The sequence below is a fragment of the Lethenteron reissneri genome, chromosome 24 (genome assembly GCF_015708825.2).
Source record: "Lethenteron reissneri isolate LAM-NWPU_2019-01 chromosome 24, ASM1570882v1, whole genome shotgun sequence".
Classification (NCBI taxonomy): Eukaryota; Metazoa; Chordata; class Hyperoartia; order Petromyzontiformes; family Petromyzontidae; genus Lethenteron; species Lethenteron reissneri.
Genome location: NC_083802.1, coordinates 4,233,499 through 4,259,801, shown reverse-complemented (window position 1 = coordinate 4,259,801; position 26,303 = coordinate 4,233,499). Strand labels below are relative to the sequence as shown.

At 40.6% G+C, this 26,303-nt stretch overlaps 1 protein-coding gene across 1 annotated transcript in view; it reads left to right on the top strand.

Moving 5' to 3' along the window:
- The window catches only part of LOC133346434 (GON-4-like protein), a 58,275-nt gene extending 40,054 nt beyond the window's left edge, over positions 1-18,221 (top strand). Inside the window, exons 21-26 of the mRNA XM_061557999.1 lie at positions 4,846-4,989; positions 7,429-7,521; positions 8,055-8,168; positions 10,004-10,620; positions 13,526-13,628; positions 16,357-18,221. Coding sequence (XP_061413983.1) covers positions 4,846-4,989; positions 7,429-7,521; positions 8,055-8,168; positions 10,004-10,620; positions 13,526-13,628; positions 16,357-16,521 — 1,236 coding nt within the window. The 3' untranslated portion in view covers positions 16,522-18,221. The remainder of the gene's footprint in view (positions 1-4,845; positions 4,990-7,428; positions 7,522-8,054; positions 8,169-10,003; positions 10,621-13,525; positions 13,629-16,356) is intronic.
- The last annotated feature ends 8,082 nt before the right edge of the window (positions 18,222-26,303 follow it).

Genomic DNA, 26,303 nt, shown 5'->3' with positions numbered 1-26,303 from the left:
GAGTTTAATTTTACAATCTCTAAAGAGATTGAATGGTAATTAAATGGTAAAAATGGTTAAACAAGTCAGTCTTCCATTAGACATTTATTGAAATATAAGCAATATTAAAAGCTCTCTGTGATCAGTTCTTATATAATGATGCGTTCATCCTTAATATCATGTATCATTGTCTAAGTCCATGAATACAAAAAAATGCAAGAGATTTTACTTTCCTATTTTTAAATATGGGGTTATTTTTCACTCATGTGATGCATAGAACAAGATATAATTTGGCACATGGTATGGCTTTCTCTGACTTATATGTAACGAGCCTTTTGCCCGTCCAAGGACGGGTGTATTGCAGTAAATCTGCATCTTGCAAGTGAAAAGCAGACCGCGATGTGATTTTCATTGCATTAATGCGTGTGCAATTGGTAAGGCCGCTGTGACACAGACCTATTTAATTTTAAGGTTATAATCCCTTGTTCATCATGACGTCATTTTTACTTTGATGTCTCAATAGCGTTACGGAGATCGCGTGACGTGAGGGTTCTGCCTTTGTAGTGAGGGTTGTAAGTTGACGCCGAGGAGGGGGGGAGGAGGCGCCTCACCCCCCCCCCCCATGTGGAGTGACGTCAGTCGCAAATTATTATGAATGGGGGGGGGGGTGTCCATTTGGAGGACGTCACCTTATAATGATTTATTAATGAGGGGGGCTGTTCGATTTGGAGTGATGTCACCTGCTCATGATTATTAATGAGGGGGGGGGGGGGGTGTGATCCCTGACATGCAATACCCTGGCGTCTACAAACTAAATTGAGTCTTGGCAGTAGTTACATTGGGGGAACTAAGCGACATGTCTCGGACCGTGTTCGTGAACATAAGACATATCTGAAACACGGTAGGACCAATACCTCGGCCACTTCCCCTTCCCACCCCTTGATTGTGTCCTCCTCTCCCCCTACCCCACACCCCCACCCTCCCTGGCTCCTCCCCCCTCATCTCTTGCCTATATATGGCCTCTTGTTGCAGCAGCCCTTTTGCCCACTTAAGCAATTGTTTCTTGCTGTGGTTGTCCCACCTGATGACGGACGCTTGTGTTGCGCCCGAAACGTTGTGATTTAATTTATTTTATTTTCTACCTACGTGACTTTACCGAAAGAACCAAAGAGTATCACTAGCCCCGCATTCTCCGTTTATGACCCTTGGGCTACACCCATTTTAAACCTTTTAAACAGTCTGCCTCAGCAGCTTTCCCCATATTTTCTTGCCTCCTGATGACAATCGCTTGTGTTGTGATCAAAACGTCGTCGTTTTTTGTAAAAAAAATGTTATTTTCTTTGAACCTATCTACGGGACTTTACCAAAAGATCCAAAATATGAATTCCTGCATTCACAAAAGCTTTAAATCAAGGACGTAACCTGTTCATGATTGTTAATGAGGGGGCTGGTCGATGTGGAGTGACGTCACGAGCATTAAGGACATTCCTGGGTGATTATAGTAGGTATTATTGTGGATAATATGATTATTATATGTATTTTTCAGTCGAGTGTGTTCTACCTCATGGCACTGGTGGTCACTACAAACAATGTATAAAAAAACACATTCGTCAGTATTATTAGTTTAGTTTTGTTACGTTTATTACATGCATGATTCCATTTAGCCAGTTGCTCGGCTGTTTTACAAGGGAGATCCGTGGTACATGAGCATAGGGAGCAACAAAAACACAAACTCACTATTGCAGAGAACGAGTAGAGGGTCCTTAAGGAAGTTTGCACTACAAACAAACAATGAAATATAATGGTTGTAAAAAAAAAATTAGGGGCATGTCCAGGTTAGCTCTGTGTTTTAGCCCTGTAGGGAAATAAATAGGGGAAGTGAAGGGAGGGAGCAAAGCTGTAGTTGAGCGGCAAGAGTATTCCTGAAATGTGGAGCAGCAACGCGGAAATATTTTTACACAAAGTTTTAGCACATGGAATCAGCAGGCACGTCTCATGTTATGGGAGAGAGTGGTCCTATAGGCAATTGGCAGATTTGTTGAAGAAGACCTTAGGGATGAAGACAGCCCAGTGATGGTCTCAACAGAGATTCAGGGGGAAACAGATTTAAATATTGGATCTCTACACATTCATCTCTGCATGCAAAGCTTAGCAGGTAAATATAAGTACTGTGCAGTGATTGATTCATGGACATGTGTCATACCACTTTCATCATCGTGGCCATTAACATAAGTGGCTTAAAGGGGTATTCGAAGCTGCTATTATGGGAAGCAATGTTGAAAGTGCAATCTACAGCTCATGATGGTGAAGTAACTTGTCCTTGTACAGAATTAATAAGGCACGTTTTACTGCGAACCGTTTTTCCAACATGAAACCTTCCGCTTCTTTGTTAACTAAGTATACTCTTGAGTTTTTAGATTTAACATGAAGTATTGCGCCACTCCATTTCTAAAACACTTATTCACTAATACATATGTAAATAGCATGTGTCATGGTCTTTGTCAGTGCTATTGTAAAAGTGCTTTAATCTTTTAATGTATGCAGGAGGCGTGGGTTCGATCCCGACCCTGACGCCTGCTGTATATCTGGAGTTCTCATGTTCTCCCCGTCGTCCCGTGTATTTTTCTCTGGGTCCTCCGATTTCTCCCTCCACGTTTAGACACATTTTTTTGTTACAATTTAATAACACTTCAAAATTATGACGTACAGTTTAATCCAAGTCACTTGCCATCACCGTGAAGCAGAGGTGGAAGATTGAGGATGCACTCGAAGTGGAAAGCTGAAGGTCTAATTTTTATTACAAAGACACTTCCCAGTCTTAATGAGTGCATCTAGAATTTTCTACACAAGAGTAGCCTAGAGCTATGTTGGAAAACAGTGTTCAGGTCATCGTTTTTTGGCAGTCTGCACTGTGTGATTATTTATTTCGGCACCCTTTTCAGCTTAATCCACCTGCCCTAAATGACATTGCCGAGGTGGATTTGCTTGTCACACTAAGTTGAGTGTTGACAAGTCATCCCATGAGATAAATGTCCCAGGAAGTCACCTGTGATGTTATCCTTCCATGTGAATTTTTTAAAATTTCTTTGATAGTCTGCTTTGATATTCGTAACAATTGGTTTTCAGCCTTTGGTCAATTCAGGGCCTTAGTATGAATTTGTATGTGGGCAGCAGTGGCACAGTGGTTCGCACACGGCACTACAAACCCAGTGACCTGTGGTGCCTGTTCTGAATGTTCTCCCATGGTAACTAAACATTGAATGGGTGTCTGGTGTGGTGTGTGCTTTGAAGGTAATGGTTGGTCGATTGCTGCAGATTATGGATTGTTGTGGTTTGGTGAATCATCATTAATTGCAACAGGAGCAAATTCATTATTTAACATGAGCAGCAGTCCTGGTCAAACTACTGCTGGAGGAGGGCATCCCCGATCCGCCATTATTTCTCGTGATTCTACAATGTAGTTATCTACCTTGCACCTGCACATGACCTGATTTCATTGCTCCATTTTCTCAGTGAACATACTCTCAACTTAACATTCTCATTCCATTCCATGGATCCATTGGCCATCCATACCCTCCAGCCCCACGTCTTGCCCAGCACACTTAATGTTTTTCAATGGTTTTAATTACATCATTAACCTCCATATATTCTCTAATTCACTTGTACCTCTTTCTATCGATTAATGCCATTTCAAACATGCATCTCTCAATGCTTACTTGGGCCTCTTTTCAGCTTTAGTTCCATTTATTTTTCAGTATCTATATTTTTGATCCTTTCCCATATTTTTTAGCATATTGTATCGTTTTTTTTTTTCAATATCCAGTTAAGCTTCCCAAAAACGCTTCATTATTTTTTCAAATTCCATGTTTCATTGTGCTCCACTTAAATATATGTACCTAGGTACACATCTTATGCTTGCTATTCCTGTTATGTCCTTCCCACACTTATGTCAATATTTTAGCAAAATAGATTTACATGACCCTTTTTTTGCTCATTCATCTCGAGCTTGACGGTTGCAACCTTTTTTCTTAAGTTCTAACATTTCCTGCAGTTGATTTTCACCAGACATTATAATGACTATGGCAGGCTAAACTTAGATGGTGAATGTATTCTTTATTCATATTTATGCCTTTGTGTGTTCAGTAAATTTTTCAGGAAATGTCTTCAAATGCCACGTTGTGTGACTCACATTTTTAAGTATTATGTAATAGTTGTATGTAATGTTAGTGGGGATGTTCGTTGTTTGTTGATGTTTTTATATTTATGTTTTCAAAATAAATATTTTTATTTTGGCCTTGGTTTTTTAGAACTTTAGATGACTGCAAATATTTCTCCTGAATGCTTTTTTCTTGTCTACAAAGGTTAGGCACGATGGTTATTGATACTTAAAAACACCAATAAATAATACAATTGTCAGCACAGCTTGCTGAAGTATTCTTGGGTATTTTGGTAAAGTCACGAAGATAGGTTCAAAGAAAATACGTGACTTTACCGAAAGACCCAAGAATATGAATTCCTGCAGTCACAAAACCTGTAAGTCAAGCTTGCTGAAGCTTTCTTCTGCACGATTTTGCAAATATTGCTGGCAAAACGGAACTTATTTTCTCAATAACCCACCATTTGTTCTTTCCATTGGATCGCCAACCTTTGGGTGGTCCAGTCTAATGGTTGTCAGTCATTTTAAACGGGCACCTTTCCCACCCAAAGGCCTCTGATCACGACATGGATGGCAGTGGACTGACAAAGGGCAGTTGTTATTTTTATGATTATAACTTGCTTATATTTCGTCACAATGTTTTAACGCCTCACTTGTGCGGTGGTATGTGGTTCATGTTCTCACATGTTTTTGATTGCATTTCATTTCAGCTGAAAACACAGATGTGGCACCTAATGAAAGGCCACAATTACCTGCAGGATGTGTTCTCCATGTTTTTTGACCACTTGAGGCCACCAACAAGCAGAATGGATGACTTTGAGGAAGTAAATTGGACAGATGAAAAAGAGTATAAGGTATTGTCAATACATTGCTTAACCTTATAGATGGCTTGTTGTGGCAGAATGTCACAATTTAACAATATATGTTATTACCAATTTTTGATAAAAACATGACAATTTAATTGAATCTTGTCTTCACATGCATTGTTTGATTTTGGTGCATAATTCTAGATGTGTATTAATAACGATCCATCCCACCCCCCACTCCCCAGGAATTTGCTGAATTGTTATAATATTGGGTGAAGGATAGATTCAAGGATCAATGGTTTTCATATAATTTTTGTAACCTATCAGCGGTATTGTCTGTCTGACTTGTTTTGTAATGTGATGGTGTGTGCATTCTAGTATTTTAAAGGTACATAGCATATAGTTTGCTTAAATTGTAAACAATTTGATAAATGTATCTTGAGTACGGCCCCGTCTGGAATTGTAATTTAAATCGTGTATTCTCTTCCTGGTGGGATTGACAAAACTGTGGAATCGTGACAGGGGTCATGGAATCATGAAGGTCAGGCTATGTAGAGCCTGGTGTGGTATTCAAGCAAGAAGGGGGGAGGCTCCTTGGGACCTAGCCGGCATATTGGAATTGTCATAAAAAAAATGTGTGGCGATGCCTAGGTAATACATTTGAATATTGATTCTGGTAGATACCGGCTGGCTCGTTATGAACCCCTAAGTTTATAGCGTAGCATTTACATGGAGCAGTTAAATATATGTGTGTGTGTATATATATATATTTGGCTATGCACTTAACTGCTCTGTGCATTCTGATCAAACATGGGCTTGGGTAAGGACCATCTCCAAGCCGGCCAAGACGAGGAAGTCTGGGCTACATGGACAATGCATTTTACTAGCCACATGGAATAAACCAGACTTTCTATTCTGGCCAGCTATGAACAGTGATGTTTACGTAAGCTAACTAGCTAGATTGCAATAGCATATCAATAGAATTCCATTATATTGCACAGCCTCTCTGTTAGAATCTAATTCGAGTGAATAGAGATTTTCAAGGTGAATTTCCCATCGAAGAATTGTGATTCCTGTAAAATTCATCTGGGGTGGAATTGCATGAATCTAATAGCGATTCCGTGGATGAGTCACCCAGCTATTATGTTGAGAGTAAAAATCTATTTTAATCCATAAGCTGTTACATTCCTGCCGAATGCATTTAAATTGCACTCCCTGAAACTTCCAATACTCTCAGGCTGCTCTTTTTAGAATATAAACCAGCAGTAATAATTTATTAAATAAATCAGTCCTCTTACAAGCAATTATGTGTCCCTCCTGGATAGAAGCATGATGCATTGTGCCCAATAGGGCACATTATTGTCACTGATTATGTTCAGTTTGTGCCACCCTGGGAAGGGGGCTCATTCACCGTGCCTTTTCTGCATAATCCCACAGAGATGAAGTGAATGATAAAAAAACATCCTCTGGTCTCAATTATCTTCCATATAATAACGTGTGCTGTGTCTGTCATAGCTCCATGCGCTTTAGAATGCATTCAAGGTGTTTCTTTGCCTGATGTGTAGTTTGTGTTTTCTCACTTAAAATCTGTCCTGCAGATAGCATTGTTTAATTCCACATTTGATAAATGTAATCTGATTTTAAATCGTGTGCAATGTCACGCATGATTCTCTGCAGCACAGTTACGCATTTGCACAGAAGTCCTGCAGATATCAGCATATAGTGTATGTTTGAGGCTGCAGACTATAAAAAGGGTGAATCCTTTGTCTTATACAATGATGATGGACTTATTCCCCACCCTCGTGAAAATTTGCAGAAATTAAGGTGAAGAATGTCAAGTTGGACTGTCTAAAGTGCACGTGGCTTTTCCTTTTTTTGACAGTATGTCATGCTCAGGTGGTAGGACATAGGTGATTTGACATTGAATGGCCTGCAGCCTGCCCACACACGTATACAATTTTACGAATGAGTCATGTGTCCATTATTCCCAAATCATAATTATTTGAAGTCCTGCACATTTCCAATCCCACACATCCAGGCATGAGTGGTGCTTAGTGTTGTTACTAGGGGCAAAATAAGGAAAAGGTGCATCTTCTAATGTAATTGGCAGCAATGGAAATCAATTTGAGCTGCTCTTTGAATGAGTTGCTTTTGGTAATTGTCATTGATTTTCTTTTTCAATTAATTATTACCTAAAATTAAAATGTGCAAAGTTTTCACATATCCTTTGGAATTATCGTAATGTGTTGCTGGAGTTGGACAATATAACATTGAATTTTAGACACTTGTAAATTTAACACAGCAAGCGCATGATATGATTGAACTAAAAATGTATAATGTATTGTGTATCCGTTTTAAATATACCATAGTACTAAAAAGGTTAGTTTGTTTTAAAACGTAATTCATTCGAAAGTTTCCACGTGACTTGTTAAGAATTCTAATGTTTTTTAAAAGAGCTAATGATAATATTGACCTGACCTTTTTCAGTTTGATGGATTTGAAGAAGTTGTTTTGCCAAAGTTGAAGAAATACAATAAAGAGAAGTCTAAGAACAAGGACGGTCCATCGAGCAGTGAAAAGGTGTGTTGTCTAATTTGGGCACCTTCTATCCTTTGTACAGTTTGCTCTCAGATCAGGCAGTAGTTTCGTTCACGAAGAATACCGCGTTATGGAAAAATCGCGTTATAATAACCAACGATGCTATGGGAAATTAATGGGTTAGGGAGTAGTAGGTTTTGAAAACACCAACATGACATTTTTCAAATAATATTTGGTAAAGTACAGTCCGCGATAACGCGTGAGATGCGTATGCAGGCTGAACAAAGACTGAGGCACGTGAGTAGCATCTATAAGCATAAAGCAGCATCCCGCCTTGTGTGATGCTACGCCGATGCAGCCGCACAATGGATTATTCCTACTCGTGCGACGTAGTTCTGTTCATTCAGTCGCGTAATATCCAATTTGCATCCGCGTCATAAAAAATGTGTTCCCTGATACATTCATCGCGTTATATCAGATTCGTGTTATGAAAACACTCGTTATAGCAGAACGGACTGTCCATGCAATGTGATATACTCTTTATGAATGATTATTTTCATTGAATTTTTAAACAGGATGACATTTCCACTGCAGGGGCAAAGCCCTGTACCTGTAGGTGTCATGAAGTAACTAACACCGAGCTGAAACCTAAGAAATGCAAGAAAAGATGTCTGCTTTGTGTAAACAAGGTACATTTATGGAACTCATTATCATGCGTGGCCTCTTTACATTTATTCAATGTTTGATCTCGTGTTTGCTCGCTTTTATTGTTTGGTTTTAGCTTTTTCCAACAACAAAACATTCAAGGGTACGTTGGTGACAAACTCATCATAATTTAATATGAATATATGACTATTCTTGAGGATATAAAATGACTACCTAATCTGATATTTTTTCATGGTAAATATATCACTGTTTATTTTCTAACTTATTTCATGGGAGTGACTTCATTGAACAACTATTGAACTTTGCATCATCTTGCCTATATCAGTCATTTTTGTCTGTCTGTGTGTCCGTCTGTCTGTCCCGTTTGTCTGTGTACGCAACTTGCAACGGATTTAACTCACAAACTGGGGTTCACGTTTAAGGAAAACTACCCAGATACCACACGCTCTAACCCAAAAACCTTTATTATGAATCAGTAGATACTACTGTAGAGTCTGTAGTTACGACTGTAGTCAGTAGATACTACTATAGAGTAAATAGATACTACTATAGATTCAGTAGATACTACTGTAGAGTCAGTAGTTACGACTATAATCGGTAGATACTGCTATAATCAGCAGATACTGCTATAGAGTCTGCAGATAATACTATAAAGTTAATAGTTACGACTATAGCCAGTTGATACTACTATACAGTCAGTATATACTACTACAGTCAATATATACTGCTGTAGAGTCGGTAGATACGACTACAGAGTCGGTAGATACTGCTATAGTCAGCAGATATTACTATAAAGATTATAGTTACTACTATACGGTCAGTAAATACTGCTGCAGCCAGTGAATACTACAATACAGTCAGTAGATACTACTGTATTCAGTAGATACTACTATAGAGTCAGTAGATATTACTATAGTTAGTGGATACTACTATAGTCAGTAATTACTACTATAGAGTCGGTAGACACTACCGTAAAGTCGGTAGATGCTACTAGAGTCAGTAGTTTCCACTACAGTAAGTATATACTGCTGCAGACTCAGTAGATACGACTACAGAGTCTGCAGATACTTCTATAGAATCGGTAGATACTACTATAGAATCGGTAGATACTACCGTAGAGTCGGTAGATACTACTCGAGTCAATAGATAATACTACAGTCAGTAGATTCCACTACAGTCAGTATATACTGTTGCAGAGTCAGCAGATACTACTGTAGCATTAGTAGTTACTACTATAGAGTTGGTAGATACTACTGTAGGGTCAGTATATACTACTACAGTCAGTAGCTACAACATCAAGAGTCAGTAGATACTACTGTAGAGCCAGATACTACTATAGAGTCAGTAACTACTGTAGAGTTGCTAGATACTACTCACTTTATTGTATGTAGGGTGTGTAGGTATATATGCCTACGCGGGGATACAAATATTTTTTGAGCGAGGGGATGTCGACAATTTTCTGAAACCTTTTAGATCAAGTATTTACCCCCCACTTTATATAACTTTTTGGACTTCTGCAAGCCTCTTATAATTTTGTTGACGGACAAACGGCATGCCGGGCTTTCACAATAGCTTAGTATTTGTGTATGTACATGTTATGTTTTTACGAGAAGTTTTGAAATATATTTTTCCCCCGGGAAACGCCGGGTACTTCCCGCCAGTCTTCAATAAAGTGGACTAAAGACCCTGTAATATTAAGCAGTATGTGTTGGTGTCACGTACACATTTGTTGACTCAATAAAAATACGTACAATTATTGTTTTGTAAACTAAATCCAGTGGGCTGAAGTAAATGCAATGTTCTGTAGAAACGTTATGAAAAACTGTTTTTAAATTAAGTTTGTTTTCGTATGTTTTAGATTTCCGGAGATATAAAAATTGGAAAACGTAAAGAAATTGAGCATCCATCTCAGCTGACTGAACAAGACCCTCCTACTCAAGTTACAGAAAGCCTCTCTGCCTTGAAAAAATCTGAGGGGTTTCATAACAACATAGACGGTGATGGAAAAGATTCTGTAATTTTACAGACTCACAAGAACACAGACGTTGTACAGGCTAATTTTGACAGTCCTGTTTTAGAGAGTATTGTACAGACTGGACCAACTGTTGATAGTCCCACGAGAGACCATAAATCCACCCCTACATGTCTGCACAAATCCGAGAGGACTCCATCTGATGAAAAATCGCTGAGAGTTTCATTGGGCGCAAATTCTGCCGATGAAAAGGCAAGTAGAACCCAGTTTGAGTCGTGCAGTCAACCGAAGCAAAGCAGCTCCCGGGGAGAAACAACCACAGAATGTGCCACAGACATCGCTTCGTCACTTGTCAGATCAGTCAAGGCCAAGGAACATGGCAGTGGCACTGTACAAAGCAGTAACAGCAAGCATCAGGCTGAGCCTTTGGAGCGTCTCCATGTGGTGTGTGCCAAGAACAGCACAGTGAGCTCTACAGGGGAGCTTGTGGTGTTGTGGACCAGGTGAGCAATATGTTGTGATTATTACGTGTGAATGTCAACAGAAAACACTAACTATCAAACCCTAGCCGATCCATTTAGAGCGAGTTACTGCGATATCTGCATTCGTTGTGGCGTCCACTGAAGGTGTTAATATTTGTGAAATGAAATAAATAAATGTCTAAATATTTTTCTGAATGGACCAATTTTCCTAATGCATGTTAAAAAATGAAAAAGAAAATCAAGCAAACTCAATTTGTCTCCAATTTTGCCTGGTAAAGCATCGCATGAGCATTGTGGCTTGGATTTACGTGGGAGGTATAATTTCCAAATGAAACAGATTTCAATGCTTCATTATGAATTCTCATTATAGTAATGCTCTGCTCCTATTCTTCTACATGACCAGCATACCACTAAGGTTGTTAACAATATCAATATACTCGACTGTGACATTCAAAGCAGGGTATTTCCTTTTTGTAGACATTTTATTATAATGATATGCTGCCAGTAATTTCTAATGTACATCAACATGCTGTGATTTTATTTGAAACCTGTTTTGGAACAAAATAATCTTTTGAACAGTATCTTTACTTGAATAGATGTAGGTTTTAAAAAAATGACTTTTGCAGTTATGTCTCATTTTCTGTTGCTTCGTGTTATTTTGAACATGTTCTGCATTACAATATTTGTTTCTTGTTTTCATATTTTTATACATTTTATGCCTTGCAAAATAAGCTCAGTGTGCCTATAACACGGCCTGGAAATGTTCTGAGTATGAAATCTATTACTAGCATTGGATTGGCTGCTATGACCACAATTTAAGCTGCTGCAGAGATGTTGTGGCATCTCTGATGGGATTATTTTTTTGTTTATACCCCGTGGAAATTGTTGGCCTGCCATTTGGAGAAACGTAATCTCTTATATTACAGCCTGGCATATCTAGTTTTATATCAGGACTTGATCTTTTTAAGACTTAGTAAAAGGTTCTTCTTACAGGTGGCATTCACTTTGTTCAATTATAATGCTAGAAATCTGCACAAATTGTCTGAAACCTTAAATAAATTGCTGGGTAACCCAACAGAAATTTTTTTCATCGAGCTAATGATGCTATCAAGAAGGTTGTAACCAGTCCAGAGTTTGCATGCTTCAACAAATGCTGCTGGATTATATTGGTCTGAAAATCAAATAGTCTGATGGACTAAAATATCTCTCTATTTGGATGTGGAGACACAGAAAAGAGTTATGCCTATATATATGCTGAACATTTTAGATCGGACAAAGACAAAGTGAAAACTTTTTGGTACATTTATCACTATTCGTGTTAAATGGCCTTGTTTGGGTCGTATTATTTATTTCATAACACATAGGTAGGACTGATGTGGTATAGAGCAGATGGTTGTTTTGGATCTGCTGGATCTCTTTGGCAGATTTATTGATGAGAGGTTCTACCAATTGCGCTCACCTGGTGGGGAACCACATTTTGTGTCACCTGATTTAACTGTGGCATGGAATATTTCATTGTTAAAGGGTGGGGAAGAACTTACTTACAAGGTACAAGTTAATGTTTCCTATGCAAGTAATTGGTTAGTTGTGTTTTACATTATGGATTTCGGGTAATCACAAACTTTATTGATGATACATTTTCAGGCCCACATTTGACTCTTGAATGCCCTCTTCATGTTTATTGGCAAATTATTTATGGTATGTGAAAAGCATGATTGTGTTTATGCACTGTTTGATGCAATTGATGAAAGCTTATTTGAAAACACAAGTGCACACTTGTATTAAGTGTCCTCATAAGGCTCCCTGATGCGTCTATAATAAATATTTTCAACTCATTTAGAACCTGATGTTTTTGATTAGTGAATCATCTTCTTGTTCCCATCACAAGAACAAGTGCGTTTTCGCCAAAAGTAGAATCATGGCAGATGCAGGTGCATTACACATGACAGACTTCAGCCTGTGGCTTTTTACAAAGGCACTCCAGATTTGTGACTCAATGATCAGCAGCGGAACATTTATATACGTTTAAAAGCATTTTCAAATTACATGTAACTTGAAAATGTGACATGTTTCCCAAACAAAACGTCACACAAACTATCGTTCTCCTGACTGTCTGTAGCCGAGGCTCCAATTATTTAAATGTTTACACTCCATTTAATCACTCAAAATAATGAAGGTAATTAAACTGTACTTCACAATCCAAGGTGTTCGTATAAACAACAGCATATGAATAGTATTTTACAATAAACATTTACAAACTCTTTTCAGACTAATCCATGTTTTTTCGTGTGCTTATAAGTAGGTCAAAATGTGTTCCTGCCCAAACAAGCATTGGTATGGCAGTTATCACATTTCGAGGCTCTATGCCAGTCGTATTTCATATTCTCATGTCAGAGGTCAATCCCTCCATAGGAAAGATACTGTTTATTCAAGTGGAAATGTATGTTCTGTTCAAACGAGCAGAGGCAGTGGTTATCTTCCATGTATAGCCATGAGCCATTGGTAGACATTTTCCATTGATCTTTCGGGGTGAGTCTATCAATAGGGTAACAACCGTTGGCTTCCCCGCAAAGTGGTACACGTTTAATTACCCCGGAGGGATGATGGACCTAAGTAAAAACCCGAACGAGGATTTGGACTCTCAACCTACTGATAGTGAGCTGCTCTCTCTACGGCTGTGCCACGTGGCTAGATTCTGTGTATGACTGCAATTGCTTGATCACACCACTACTGGTGGATATTATTACGAGCTACTCTTCCAAGCTGGCCAGATGTCTTTGTAGCGACGGGAGTGCCAGCACTTTTTACCCCACTAAGCAACCTGTCGATCAAGTGTTTGTTACTGTAATACGCGTGTATTGTACGTGGATTTGCATGTGAATTTTGATGCAGGCTCTTGTATCATTTTTGCCTTATTGTATTTCAGGGAAGCAGACAAGATTATTTTAACCACCTGCCAAGAGAAAGGAGCAAATGGAGCTACATTTACTGAAATAGCCAAACTGCTTGGTAATAAGAGCTCACAAGAGGTACAGTATTTGTGTGTGTTTTTTTAACCTATCGCTTATACAGTGTGCATTTATGCAATAAAAATCACTCAAACACGTAAATAAATAAGTAATTAGGTAGTGTACACCGCCAGTTCGCATGGGATTAAACCAGCTTTGCAAGTGCATTAGGGTGATGGTCTCAGCCCAGTCACCAATATAACTGCACAAGCAAGCCATATTAAATGTGGCTTTCCATTTAATTTGGCATATTACAGTTCCGATGATTTTTACTACCTACTGTGAGAGTTATATGATATTTTACATGACGTGGCATAGCTCACTCCAAGTTTGAATGGCGGCGTATTGGTGAGTGGACTGCACTCTCAACTCGACAGTCAAAGTTCAATTCCTGGTCACGGCTAACATCAGTGGCAAGTGATATCTGAACCGGTCATGGCTCCCTTTCAGCAACTTGTACTCACTCGCGTGGTGATGTATGATCAAACAATCCCGATATGGCATATGGGACCTTTCATCCTGCAGAGGATTGACAAAGGTGCTTTCAATTATTACAATAGGTGTTTTTTCATAATGGAGTGGAAATTTGTCTGACTTTATGTCGTGTCTGTTTAGGTCTGTATAGCCTTGGGTTAATGACAGCTGCCTCTCAAGGCAATGTTCGTCATGCCATAGTTTGCTCCTGTCTGTATACTTATTCCTAGTTGGCTGTGGTGTAGTATTATTCAAATAGGACATAAGCTTAGTTTTATTTGGGTGGAGTAAAAATAATTGCAATTGTATAATTCATACATTTCGTTATACCATGTTTGAAATGTTTAACAAATTGTAGCAATTACAATGCTTGTATGGCATAATGTAACAGAAGTGGCAAAAGTGATGAGATTATAAAAAAAGACTACCTTATCGTTGTGTGCACAGTTCTTGGATGTGTATGCCTGCAGTGGAGGCTTTTAGTCCTTCCAAATAATAAATCATGGGAATTTTTTCTGTAGGTAATGTGATGTTCATGTGTAGCTTAACAAACTTAAGAAATATACAGTTCTTAACAAACTGCAATGTACGTTTATATGAGCAATGATTCTTCAAACATTGTGTAGCAGTCGTTGTATGCCTTATACATTTTATGGAATTTCATTACACATTTGACAAATTAATATTAAATGCGATTTGTATTTTCTAAATTGATGAGTTACATCTGTTCATTTTGCTAAAGGTATTTCAAGCAACATACCATTTACGTGTGTTCTCTCACACATCAATATATCAATCTGATAAGGCCCCTCTTAACTCACTGACTCACTGTACACTGTCAAGAGATTGACTCACGAGTAGAACCTTAACAAATGAAGCATGCGTTCATTTATGGTGTGGGGTTAGAGATAACAAACCGGTGCATTAAGTAGCAGTCTTATTATTGGGATACTTGACCACAGTACTGTAATATATTGTTTGGGTCTTTCGGCAAAGTCACGTAAGACCCAAAGAATATGAATTCCTGCAGTCACGAAAGCTTTGAATCAAGATAATACTGTAATATATTTTACCCATTGCCATGGAAAACCATACAAATAAAAAGTACAACTTCTTGTAACCAAGAGACCATTGACATCCTGCTGTCCAAAACATGTTTTGTCAGACCACATCTGGATTACGGCTTTTATCAGTGAATATTTACAGATCAATTCAATCCCTCCGTATGAGTCTAATAAGAATGGCATTCATTACAATAATTGTATGAAGTAATTAAACTGTACCAGATGTATCAAAGTCTCTTTACCAAATGTTGACAGTGGACACGTACTTGACAAAATGTTATACTGGCAGGAACCTCCTGGTTACACCAGCCCACAGGGTATTATTGTGTTCTTCCGTCGTGCAGGGAGGGGCTGGGTGGGGGGTGAGAGGGAGGGGTGGGGCTGGGTGGGGAGGGGCTGGTCACCCCGTGATGCCCTTATAAAACTCAACGTTTAACCTACTCACGCCGGCGTGTGCCCGCCCTCACAGTCGGCCATATTTACGGAATACACCACGCCACCATTGACCCTGGCCATTGACCGAGCAACCCAACGTTCCTACCAGCTCCCTCCGCAGGAATGTGTTTTGGCCAGAGTATCGACACCGCACTTAAATCACTAGCACAGTCGACGCTCTTCTGCCATCTTGACAACAAATTGACAAATTGTGATGGTAGCCAGTGGTGGAAATTCCACATTCCAATGGTGGCATTACTAGGTTCATGAATAAGCAAATCCAAACACCAGGTGCTCCATTTCATTCTGTTGCTCAGGAGCTTGACCACGTATAATTAAGATTTAAAACCATAATAATAAAAAAACATTCACCAATAATACTGTGGCATTTAAAGGATATATATAACTGGTGACAGTAAAATGCAATTCGGCACGTTATTGTGTTTATACAAGTAGGTCTACCTTGAAATCACTACATTAAATACAAGATGGACCTCAAGTAAGTCTTTCTTTTTTAAAGGGTAGATACTTTGACAAAGGAGAAGCCTATATTAATAAGTAAATTGTTTATTGGCACACCTTGTTTAACATGATGATCCATATAACTTTACCACTGATATTCTTTTTTATTGAAACACAGGTATTGAAACAGACTTATTAAGTAACGCGTGGATGCTTAGCACATTGGCAAAAGGTGTGATTTGCCTATTGTAACCGTGTATCAGTGTTATTATGAGTGGCTTTAGTTGACCTGTTTATAATGTTTGTCTCTACAGGTGTCCCGTCGGTTTCGTGAGCTCGTCAGGTTATTTCACACGGCGGCAGCGGCGGTCTCTCCATGCCACCACTCAGATGAGGAGGAAGAAGAGGACAGCACAAGCAACAGCTTGGAGCCACTTTCCGACAGAGACTCGGTGGCCACAGATGATGAGATTAGCTAGCAACATTTCAGAAGCCCCAAGTATACCCAGAGTACACACCGCCCACTAAGCAGGCAATGTATGGTGTCAACTGGCAGCATTAATGGCTGCTACATTGCAAGATGTATATATTTTTTAAGCGATTAATTCATGACATTCCGTATCACCTTAAGCAAGGAGGCTATAACAATGGTAGATGGCAGCCTACAGCACGGAATGCACTGTTGATGTTAACAGATACTTTTCTAATCAAAATTAACACGAAGAAATGGCCACATTAGCAGTAGTGTGCAAACATAAATATTTAAAAACTTGCCACATTTGTCAATAAACACTGCCTAATAACATATATATTTATATTAGGTTGAAACCTCAGTCAATGTCCATAACAGTGTGCATAATTGTTTTCTATATTAGTTTCAGGCATTGGCCCTTTTCCAGTGCAGAGGAAAGGGATATTGCCCAAAATGCTTATTTTTTATATATAGTGCTCTTGACCAATGTGATTTTTTTAAATTAGTAAAATGTATATAACTTTCAAAGTGAATTAGTTTGTTGAAAAAATAGAACTGAGTTTCTACCACATATGGAATGGATTCCATCAAACTTCCAAATATTGTCAAACACGTGCATTTGTGGCCAAAGGCATGTTAATCTGCTGCACTATATAGCTCTCATGCTAACTAAGCGAATGTTTTGCATTCTGGTAGGCTTTTGTCATATGTGGGCAGATATCTCCTAGATGTTAATGGAAAAGTCATAAAGTATTCATATTCCTGAACCGGATCCGCGCCGGAAGGTATAATTATAATAATATTATACATTTATAACACCATTGAACTACTTGATTTAGTGATATTCAGCTCACGGTTTGGTATATTTTCCTAATTGCCCTCAAGATTGCTGCTTTTACCCTTATATTTTGTGAAACAACACGTTTCAGGCTGGATATTCAGTCTGATTCTCGGTGCTCTGAGACCATGACAGGAAGCTGTATAATTTCTATGTTTTTCTAAATTACTAGATATGACCTCGATCAAAATGTGTAAGTAAATATTGACATCTTTAATTTCTTCCCTGTGTTATAGTAGTTCAATTCTTTTTTTCGCACCGTATTAACTGGATATTTTGTGCAATATGTTTGGGTGAATTTTGACAATGGTGTTTTCAATGATGTTTTGTTATGGTTGCGTTTTGTTGTACATATCAAGTAAAACCCTTTAAATATTTGAAGCACCATTATAAATTACTTATGTTTTAAATGTTGTGTATTTACAATTTTGCTTATTAAAGATGTGTGATGGTGCCACTTAAAATTGAAGGAATGTCATATGTAAAGTTGCCGTTTCTTTTAGTGCTGCAAAAAAAAATGCCTGAGCTAAAAGTTGGTGCTTAAGGTAAAATGTGAAAAGTTGGTCGGCGTATTAACTTGAGTAAAACACTGCCCAGAGGAGGTGTTAATCTTCATTTAAATCTCAAATACATGCAGCACTTTAGATCTTAGAAAGCCTGGTGCTGCCGTGTTTCATACGTGTTCACGTGACTCTAAACCTGTTGTGTTACGACCAGCAGGGTTTTTTTTTCGATAATAAAAACTCCAATCCACGGTGATGTGCAGGGCACCACTTGGACGCTATATTTCGCAGGGAGGGATACCACGTGAACACTAAATTTCGGGACGCACTACAAACATCCTGGGACGTGAGTTTGCGGTGTGGTACAGATGACAGAATTGTTAACTGCGCAACTACATCAATATGCAAACAAAAAATGCGGATTGCAGGAGGACCTGGTCACCTGATCAGCAACTCCAGAAATTTTGCGACATGTGGATTTTAAGAGTTGAGCAATGTTTTTTCCCTTGCATCCAAATCGAGCACATCGGCCATGTGCCTACTATCATCACCCAGGAATGTCTGTCCTTAATGGTCGTGGTGTCAGTGCACATCGACCAGCCCCCCTCATTAATATTCATGAACAGGTGACGTCCTCCAAGTGGACACCCCCCACTCCATTATTATTACCTCCTATAATGAGCTAAGAATGTGCCACGCTCGTGACGTCACCACGTTGACCAGCCCACCATTGATAATCATGAACAGGTGACGTCCTCAAAATGGACCCCCCCCCCCCCCCATTCATAATAATTAGCGGGTGACGTCACTCCACATGGGGGGGGGGGCCGAGGCGCCTCCTCCTCGGCGTCAACTTACAACCCTCACTACAAAGGCAGAACCCTCACGTCACGTGATCTCCGTAACGCTGTTGAGACATCGAAGTAAAAAGGACGTCATGATGAACAAGGGATTATAACCTTTAAATGAAATCGGTCTGTGTCACGCGCCCTTACAAACTGCACACGCATTGATGCAATGAATATCACGTCGCGGTCTGCTTTTCGCTTGCAAGTTTCACCTGCTCATGGGTATTAATTTGGAGAGGTATGGGGTGGGGGGGGTGTCCATTTGGAGGACGTCACCTTATGATTATAATTATTAACTAGCTGTACTACCCGGCTTCGCCCGGGACTTGTATCCACCACGGCCGGCCGCCTTTGTCTCCCCATTGGCGATGTTAATACGCCACACCAGTTACTCGTTTGAGGCTGAGTCGACCTAGGGGAGGTTCAAATAATCTTGACCGGTGGTGGCCATGAGCGGGAATCGAACTGGGTTCGCCGGGTTGGTAGCGCAGCGTAGCGTTAACCACTACACCCACCGCTCCTCACACACACAGACGCACAGACACACACACAGACAGACACAGACAGACACACAGACAGCACGCTAACCACTACACTACCGCTCCCCACACACCACACACGCACACACACAGACACACACACACAGACACACACACAGACACACACACAGGCAGCACGCTAAGCACTACACTACCGTTCCCCCTACACACCACACACGCACACACACAGACACACACACACAGACACACAGACAGCACGCTAACCACTACACTACCGCTCCCCACACACCACACACGCACACACACAGACACACACACAGACACAGACAGCACGCTAACCACTACACTACCGCTCCCCACACACCACACACGCACACACACAGACACACACACACAGGCAGCACGCTAAGCACTACACTACCGTTCCCCCTACACAACACACACGCACACACACAGACACACACACAGACACACAGACACAGACAGCACGCTAACCACTACACTACCGCTCCCCACACACCACACACGCACACACACAGACACACACACACAGGCAGCACGCTAAGCACTACACTACCGTTCCCCCTACACAACACACACGCACACACACAGACACACACACAGACACACAGACACAGACAGCACGCTAACCACTACACTACCGCTCCCCACACACCACAGACACACACACAGACACACACACACAGACACACACACAGACACACACACACAGGCAGCACGCTAAGCACTACACTACCGTTCCCCCTACACAACACACGCGCACACACACAGACACACACACAATACACACACATACACACAGACATACACATACATACAAACACACACATACATACACACAAACACATACACAATACACACACACATACATACAGACACACACATACATACACACAAACACATACAGACACATACATACACACATACATACAGACACACAGACATACACATAAACACATACACACATAGTCATGACCTGGCTTTGCCCGGGACTTGTATCCACCACGCCCGGCCGCCTTTGTCTCCCCAGTGGCGATGTTAATACGCCACACCAGTTACTCGTTTTGAGGCTGAGTCCCTCCCTCGCCACTCTGCCTCCCTCGCCACTCTGTAGAGGACGTGAAATTTGTATGAATTTACCTCAGAGTGGCGTGTTGGGTGTCGAGGCCTAGCACCGTGCAGAGCCTCCCGCCTTGCCTGATTTTCCCACCCGGCGAACGCTGGGTACGGGTGCCGGTCCCCCCCCCCCCGCGCTATTAAAAATGGCGTCCACCCCGCGGCGAAAAGTTGCTACTCGTTGCCAGGGGCAACCGCCGTCCAATGAAAGCGGCGAAGGCGTCGTTAGCTGTTGCCAGGGGCAACCGCCGTCCAATGAAAGTGCGTATGGTCCGAAATCCACACACACATACACAGACAGACAGACATGCACGATTTTATATATATAGATGAGGGGGGCTGTTAGATGTGGAGTTACGTCACCTGCTCATGATTATTAATGATGGAGGAGGGTGCTCCATATGGAGTGACGTCTCATGATCATTAATGAGAGGGGGGTCCATGTGGAGGACGTCACCTGCTCATGATTATTAATGAGGGGGGCTGGTCGATGTGGAGTGACGTCACGAGCATTAAGGACAGACATTCCTGGGTGGTTTTCGTCGGTATAAGCTACGCGCGCCGGGTCTCATCCAGTGGGTTCTAACCAGAATATTATTTTACACTTCTATAAGGTGCAGCATACCAACAAAGGGCTTCAGAGCGCCGTACAGAAAATAAATCAAAATCACTCGCTTATCTCCTTCTCCATATATATAAAAAGGCAAAGTTGTGATTATGTGTGTCTGTTCAAAATGTTGAGCGTACTTCCCGACATGCAACAAACTGGAAATTTGCCATGTGGGTACTTTCCAGACTGTACACCATGCAAAAATTATAACAAGTATAACCCGTAAAAACAAAGTTTTTCACTATAAATCTTTTATATGCGTGGCGGCTAGAGTCCTCTCGTCCTCTGGCTTGAGATGGCTGCCACCTATGGGTCAGAAGATTGTCTGGCAGCATTAAACAATTGGTAATTAAATATTTTTAAAAATGTCCCTAAACAGTGTAAAATTTTGGAAAAAAATTTTCACGGAAATGCATTGTCACGCACAACGAGTCTATGTGCAAAATGTCAGCTCGATTGGATCACGGGAAGTGGGTTAAAACACGACCGAAAGATTTGCACGGTCCTAAGCAAGCAAGCGAACTTAATATAAAGGATTTAATAAGTATAACCCGTAAAAACAAAGTTTTTCACTATAAATCCTTTATATGCGTGGCAGCGAACTTAATATAAAGGATTTAAAAATATATTCGCCTGTGGAGGACACGGGGATCGATCCCGCGACCTTTGGCATGGGAAGCGAGGGCGCTACCAACTGCGCTACTCCGCCACGGCATGTGGAGGGGTTACGCTCTGGGCTCTTACACTCTGACGTTCAGCCAAAGCCAAGAATGAGTTCTATTTGAATATATGTAAAATAATTTTTTTTTGCCTAAAAAGTGTAAAATTTTGGGAATTTTTTTCACGAACATTAATTGTCTGTCACAACGAGTCTGTGTGGAAAATGTCAGCTCGATTGGATCACGGGAAGTGGGTTAAAAAACGACCGAAAGATTTGCACGGTCGTAAGCAAGCAAGCACGCAAGCAAGCGAACTTAATATAAAGGATTTAAAAATACACTTTTTTTTGGGGGGGGGGGGGGGGGGGAGAGCTCAATAATGCATAGATTTTTTGCACGGCAAGTGAGCTGTGACGTCACATCTGTCACGTGACCCGCGCACGTGGCAGCGTAACGCATTGTAGTGTAGCGGGTAGCGCGCTGCGCTACGAACCCGGCGATCCGAGTTCGATTCCCGTTCACGGCCACCACGGTTGACGATTATTTGAACCGGTCCTGGGCCTCTCCTAGGTCGACTGAGCCTCAAACGAGTAAATTGTGTGGTGTGTGAACATCGCCACTGGGCGTGGTGAATCCAAGTCCCGGGCGAAGCCGGGTAAGAAAGCTCGTTTAACATATACGAAACAAGTAGGTTTGTCGTTTGTAAGTAGGAGAATCTTAGCGTTCAGGTGCAGTTCTTCAGGCAGAGCGTTCCAAATCTGAGGGCCAAGGACCGAAAAATCTCGAGCTCAAAAATGTGTTTTGCGAAAGTGTGGCTGAGAGGAGCATGGTCGTGTGTGAGGACCTCAAACTCCTAAACGGATTGTAAAGCGCCTGCAGTTTATCGGTCAAATGTTGAGGCTATTGCTGAAAGAGTGCTTTGATGACGGTATTGCTTTTTAAGATGACGCAAAAAACATGTAACAGGCGGGCCCCGAGAAAGCTACCATCATGAAGAATGCTGGCGAACAGAATAAGCACCTCATTTGATACCCAAACACCCTAACCGCCTGACATTTACATTCCTCGAAGATACTGGTGTTCCATGAACCGCATCAAAACATCATCAACATTGCAACTATGTTCTTAGGTTTTTTTCGGTAAAGTCACGTAGGTAAAACATTTAAATGAATAAAAGTAAAATATTTTTAATTTCTTACCTACGTCGCTTTACCGAAAAAACCTAAGAATATGAATCCTTGCAGTCACGAAAGCTTCAAATCTAGAATTGCAACTATGGCCATGCAACACAAATTCTGGAACATCTCGTAAACCACGTCCGTCTGCGCTCCTTCAACAGAGACAGCAAAACGAAGCAAACCCTCTCCTGAAGCCCTCTCCTGAAGCCCTCTCGTGGCTCGCAGACCTTGACACTGGCATTTATCTCCTGAACATATCGCCATACACAACAATAGAAGAGAACCTCCCTCTTTTGGTCACGTTTCGGTGGGAGGAGGGGGCATGATGTCACGTCAGATGTCTGTGATGAATGCCGCACTTGCGCACCTGCCAGGCAGACAGGAATCCAGCCAGAAAGCAAGCCACTTTTTTGTATAGTCTGATAATCAAAATAAGTCGCGAAACAAACAAAATAGAAACTCTGCGGTACTTTAACATCTTTGCTTTACAGTCTCGTTATGCATTTATGCTATCACTTGCACATTGAATGGCTTCTTTCTGTGTATCTTCACTTACTATTTTTACTTAAGAACGTTGGAAAAAAGGGGATGAAATCACACAGTATAGTAAGTAGCGGGTGTGGTCAAAACAAAGGATCGAAACCAAGACGAGCCGAACTTTTACGGCGCGGAGAGCGCTGGGGAAACCGCACAGCGCCACGCAAGAGCAACTCTGGCGCAGCGGGAAATGCACGCAAAGGAGACAAAACGACAATTTATCCCCCACCAAATGTATAATTTAGAGGTTCGAAATTCCATAAATGCGAATATAAACGTATATCGAATTCATTCACCTGATTTGTTACGTCGTGGCGAAATGACATACTGAGTTGACCTGTAATTAGGGATGACAGCAGCTGTTTATGTTTACGATTACACCCTCATTGGAGTTAGAGATGTATGCTCTTCACTTAAGGCGGATTTGGAATCGGTCGGCAGTAAGAAGACCCAACGTGTATGCACATGTGAATACGTGATTTTTGTTCAAATTGGATAACAAAAATCTAATGATAATATTTTTTTCCACTTTTTTGTGGCAACAAAACAGGTGTTAAGGTGTTAAACACCAAACTGAAACCTTTACAATGAATCATGTCTGCATAACCACAATGCTTATGGTCAGAATGCAAACAAAACACATACTCTGATAATCTTTGCATTGTCCTTGAAACTGATTGGTCCACACCAGAGACAGCTTTGTTTTGAGCCTCGTCTCAAACGGTGTTAGACCAGAGGACCGCCAAAAGGCGTCCTCTGGTCTAACAAAAATCTAGTTTCATTAATTCAAACAGATATAAAATATTAAATAATAAGGAATAGGTTTTTATCGTTTCTGGCAACAAAGCAGGTGTTAAGATGTTCAAACACCAAATAGAAAGCTTTTACAAGAAATCATGTCTGCATTAACCACACGTACTTGTGGTGAGCATGTAAACAAAACATGCTCTGATATAACATATGCATTGTCCGTGAAAATGATTGATCTACACCAGAGACAGCCTTCTTTATGGCCCAGTCTCACCAGTGTAAACCAGAGAACGCCAAAAGGTTGCTGCTTGGTGTTTAAACATCATAACACCTGTTTTATTGCCAGAAAGGCTAAAACCTGTTCTTATTTTTTCATACTTTGATACTGCCAAAAAATGTCCCAGATATGAAATTGGTGTTTCCTGTGTTCAATTAATTAATTGCAATGTTATTTTCGTAGACATGTAAAATGTGCAATTTGAAGTATATACTTTACAGGGTGTGCACAAAGCAATATTCCGATATTAAAGAATTATAATTAGACAGCAGCTTGAGACAGACTTTTGATAACCGCTACGCCACCGCTCCCTTAATAAAACAGTGTTTTGAATATTGGATTGTGCGGGAATTAATCATCCCTCTATATCGCCACGTGTCTTACCAACGACAGTGCAGCGAGCACACTGGCAGAGATGCTGAAGCGTGTGGGTGGTTTGTGCCCCCTAGTGGCAGGCGAAAAAAACTCGGCAGGCTTGTAAAAACAATCTTTATTCACAAAAGTGGCCCCTAAAATTAGTGAAAATAGTTTATGTTTGATTATTATATTCCTGTAAGAATAGGTTTGACTCTTTCTGGCAATAAAACAGGTGTTTGGATGTCAAAACATCAAACGGAAACCTTTTGCAAGGAATCATGTCTGCACTAACCACATATACTCGTGGTGAACATGCAAAAACATACATGGTCTGATAGTTTATGTATTCATAATAGAGGTTTTTTGGGTTATATCGCGTAAATGTGTCGTTAAAAGCCACCACCACCCGACACAGCCAACTAGTAAGGGTTGTCACGTAAACAGAACGTGGCCAATTCCTCACTAGTACAGCACACCGGTGTGTTGGAGAGCCAAGCCACAACATTTACAATCTGAGTACGACGTTTCGCCAGTAATTACAACTAGCTTTATCAGGCGACAGCCAGATTTGTGGAGAAGTCCACCTGTTTCGTTCCTTATATAGAGGCGTAGATGTGTTGACCACGCTTCTGCGCTTTTGCGCAAAGTGGGGGGGGATTACTGAGTCAACGTACATTATGCATGTGCATTATTCGAGCCCTTTGAACTTGTCCTTCCACACCAACGGTAATTCCTATTGAAGTATGCTGCCCTTTTTGTCATACATTTAAATAATGTATTATTTGATGATTCGCTTCCACGCAGCACTAAGGAGGTAGCTATCCGAACGGTTAACAAAAAATTATTTCAATTTTGATAGATCCTCTAATTAGTCTTGGCCAGTAGTAGCTAGTTTTGCACATAACTTCAACATTATCAAAATCAATTGAGTGTCCTTGTTGGCACGCATGTTCTGCTACTGCTGATAGTTGTATTTGGGAGAATTTAATATTTCTCTGATGTTCTTTTAGTATCGTGCTGATCATTCGTCTGGTTTGCCCAACATAGCATTTTCCACACGTGCAGTTAATCCTGTACACACCTTCTGTTGATAGCTTCGGTGATACATCTTTTGTACCAGATATTGAGAGCTCGGGTAGAGCAGCTACATCATGGGACCTCCCTTGCCAGCATCAAAATAAAATTTTGCCCTTTCTGGCAATAAAACATGTGTTAAGATCTTGATTTGAAGCTTTCGTGACTGTAGGAATCCATACCTGATGATGGACGCTTGTGTTGCGCCCGAAACGTCGTGATTTATGTTATATCTACGTGACTTTATCGAAAGAACCAAAGGCTATGTTAAAACAACAAATTGAAACCTTTTGCAAGGAATCATGTCTGCATTAACCGCACATACTTGTGGTGAACATGCTAAAGAACTTGGTCTGATAGTATATGCATTGTCTTTGAAGCGAATTGGTCCACACCACAGAGGGTGTGGACCAATTCATTCAATGGAAGTTGATGCATTTATTTCAGCCCTCGTCACAAACCAAGGCATTAATAACACAAATATAGAAAAACACGTTTATTATGAACGAACAACTACATTG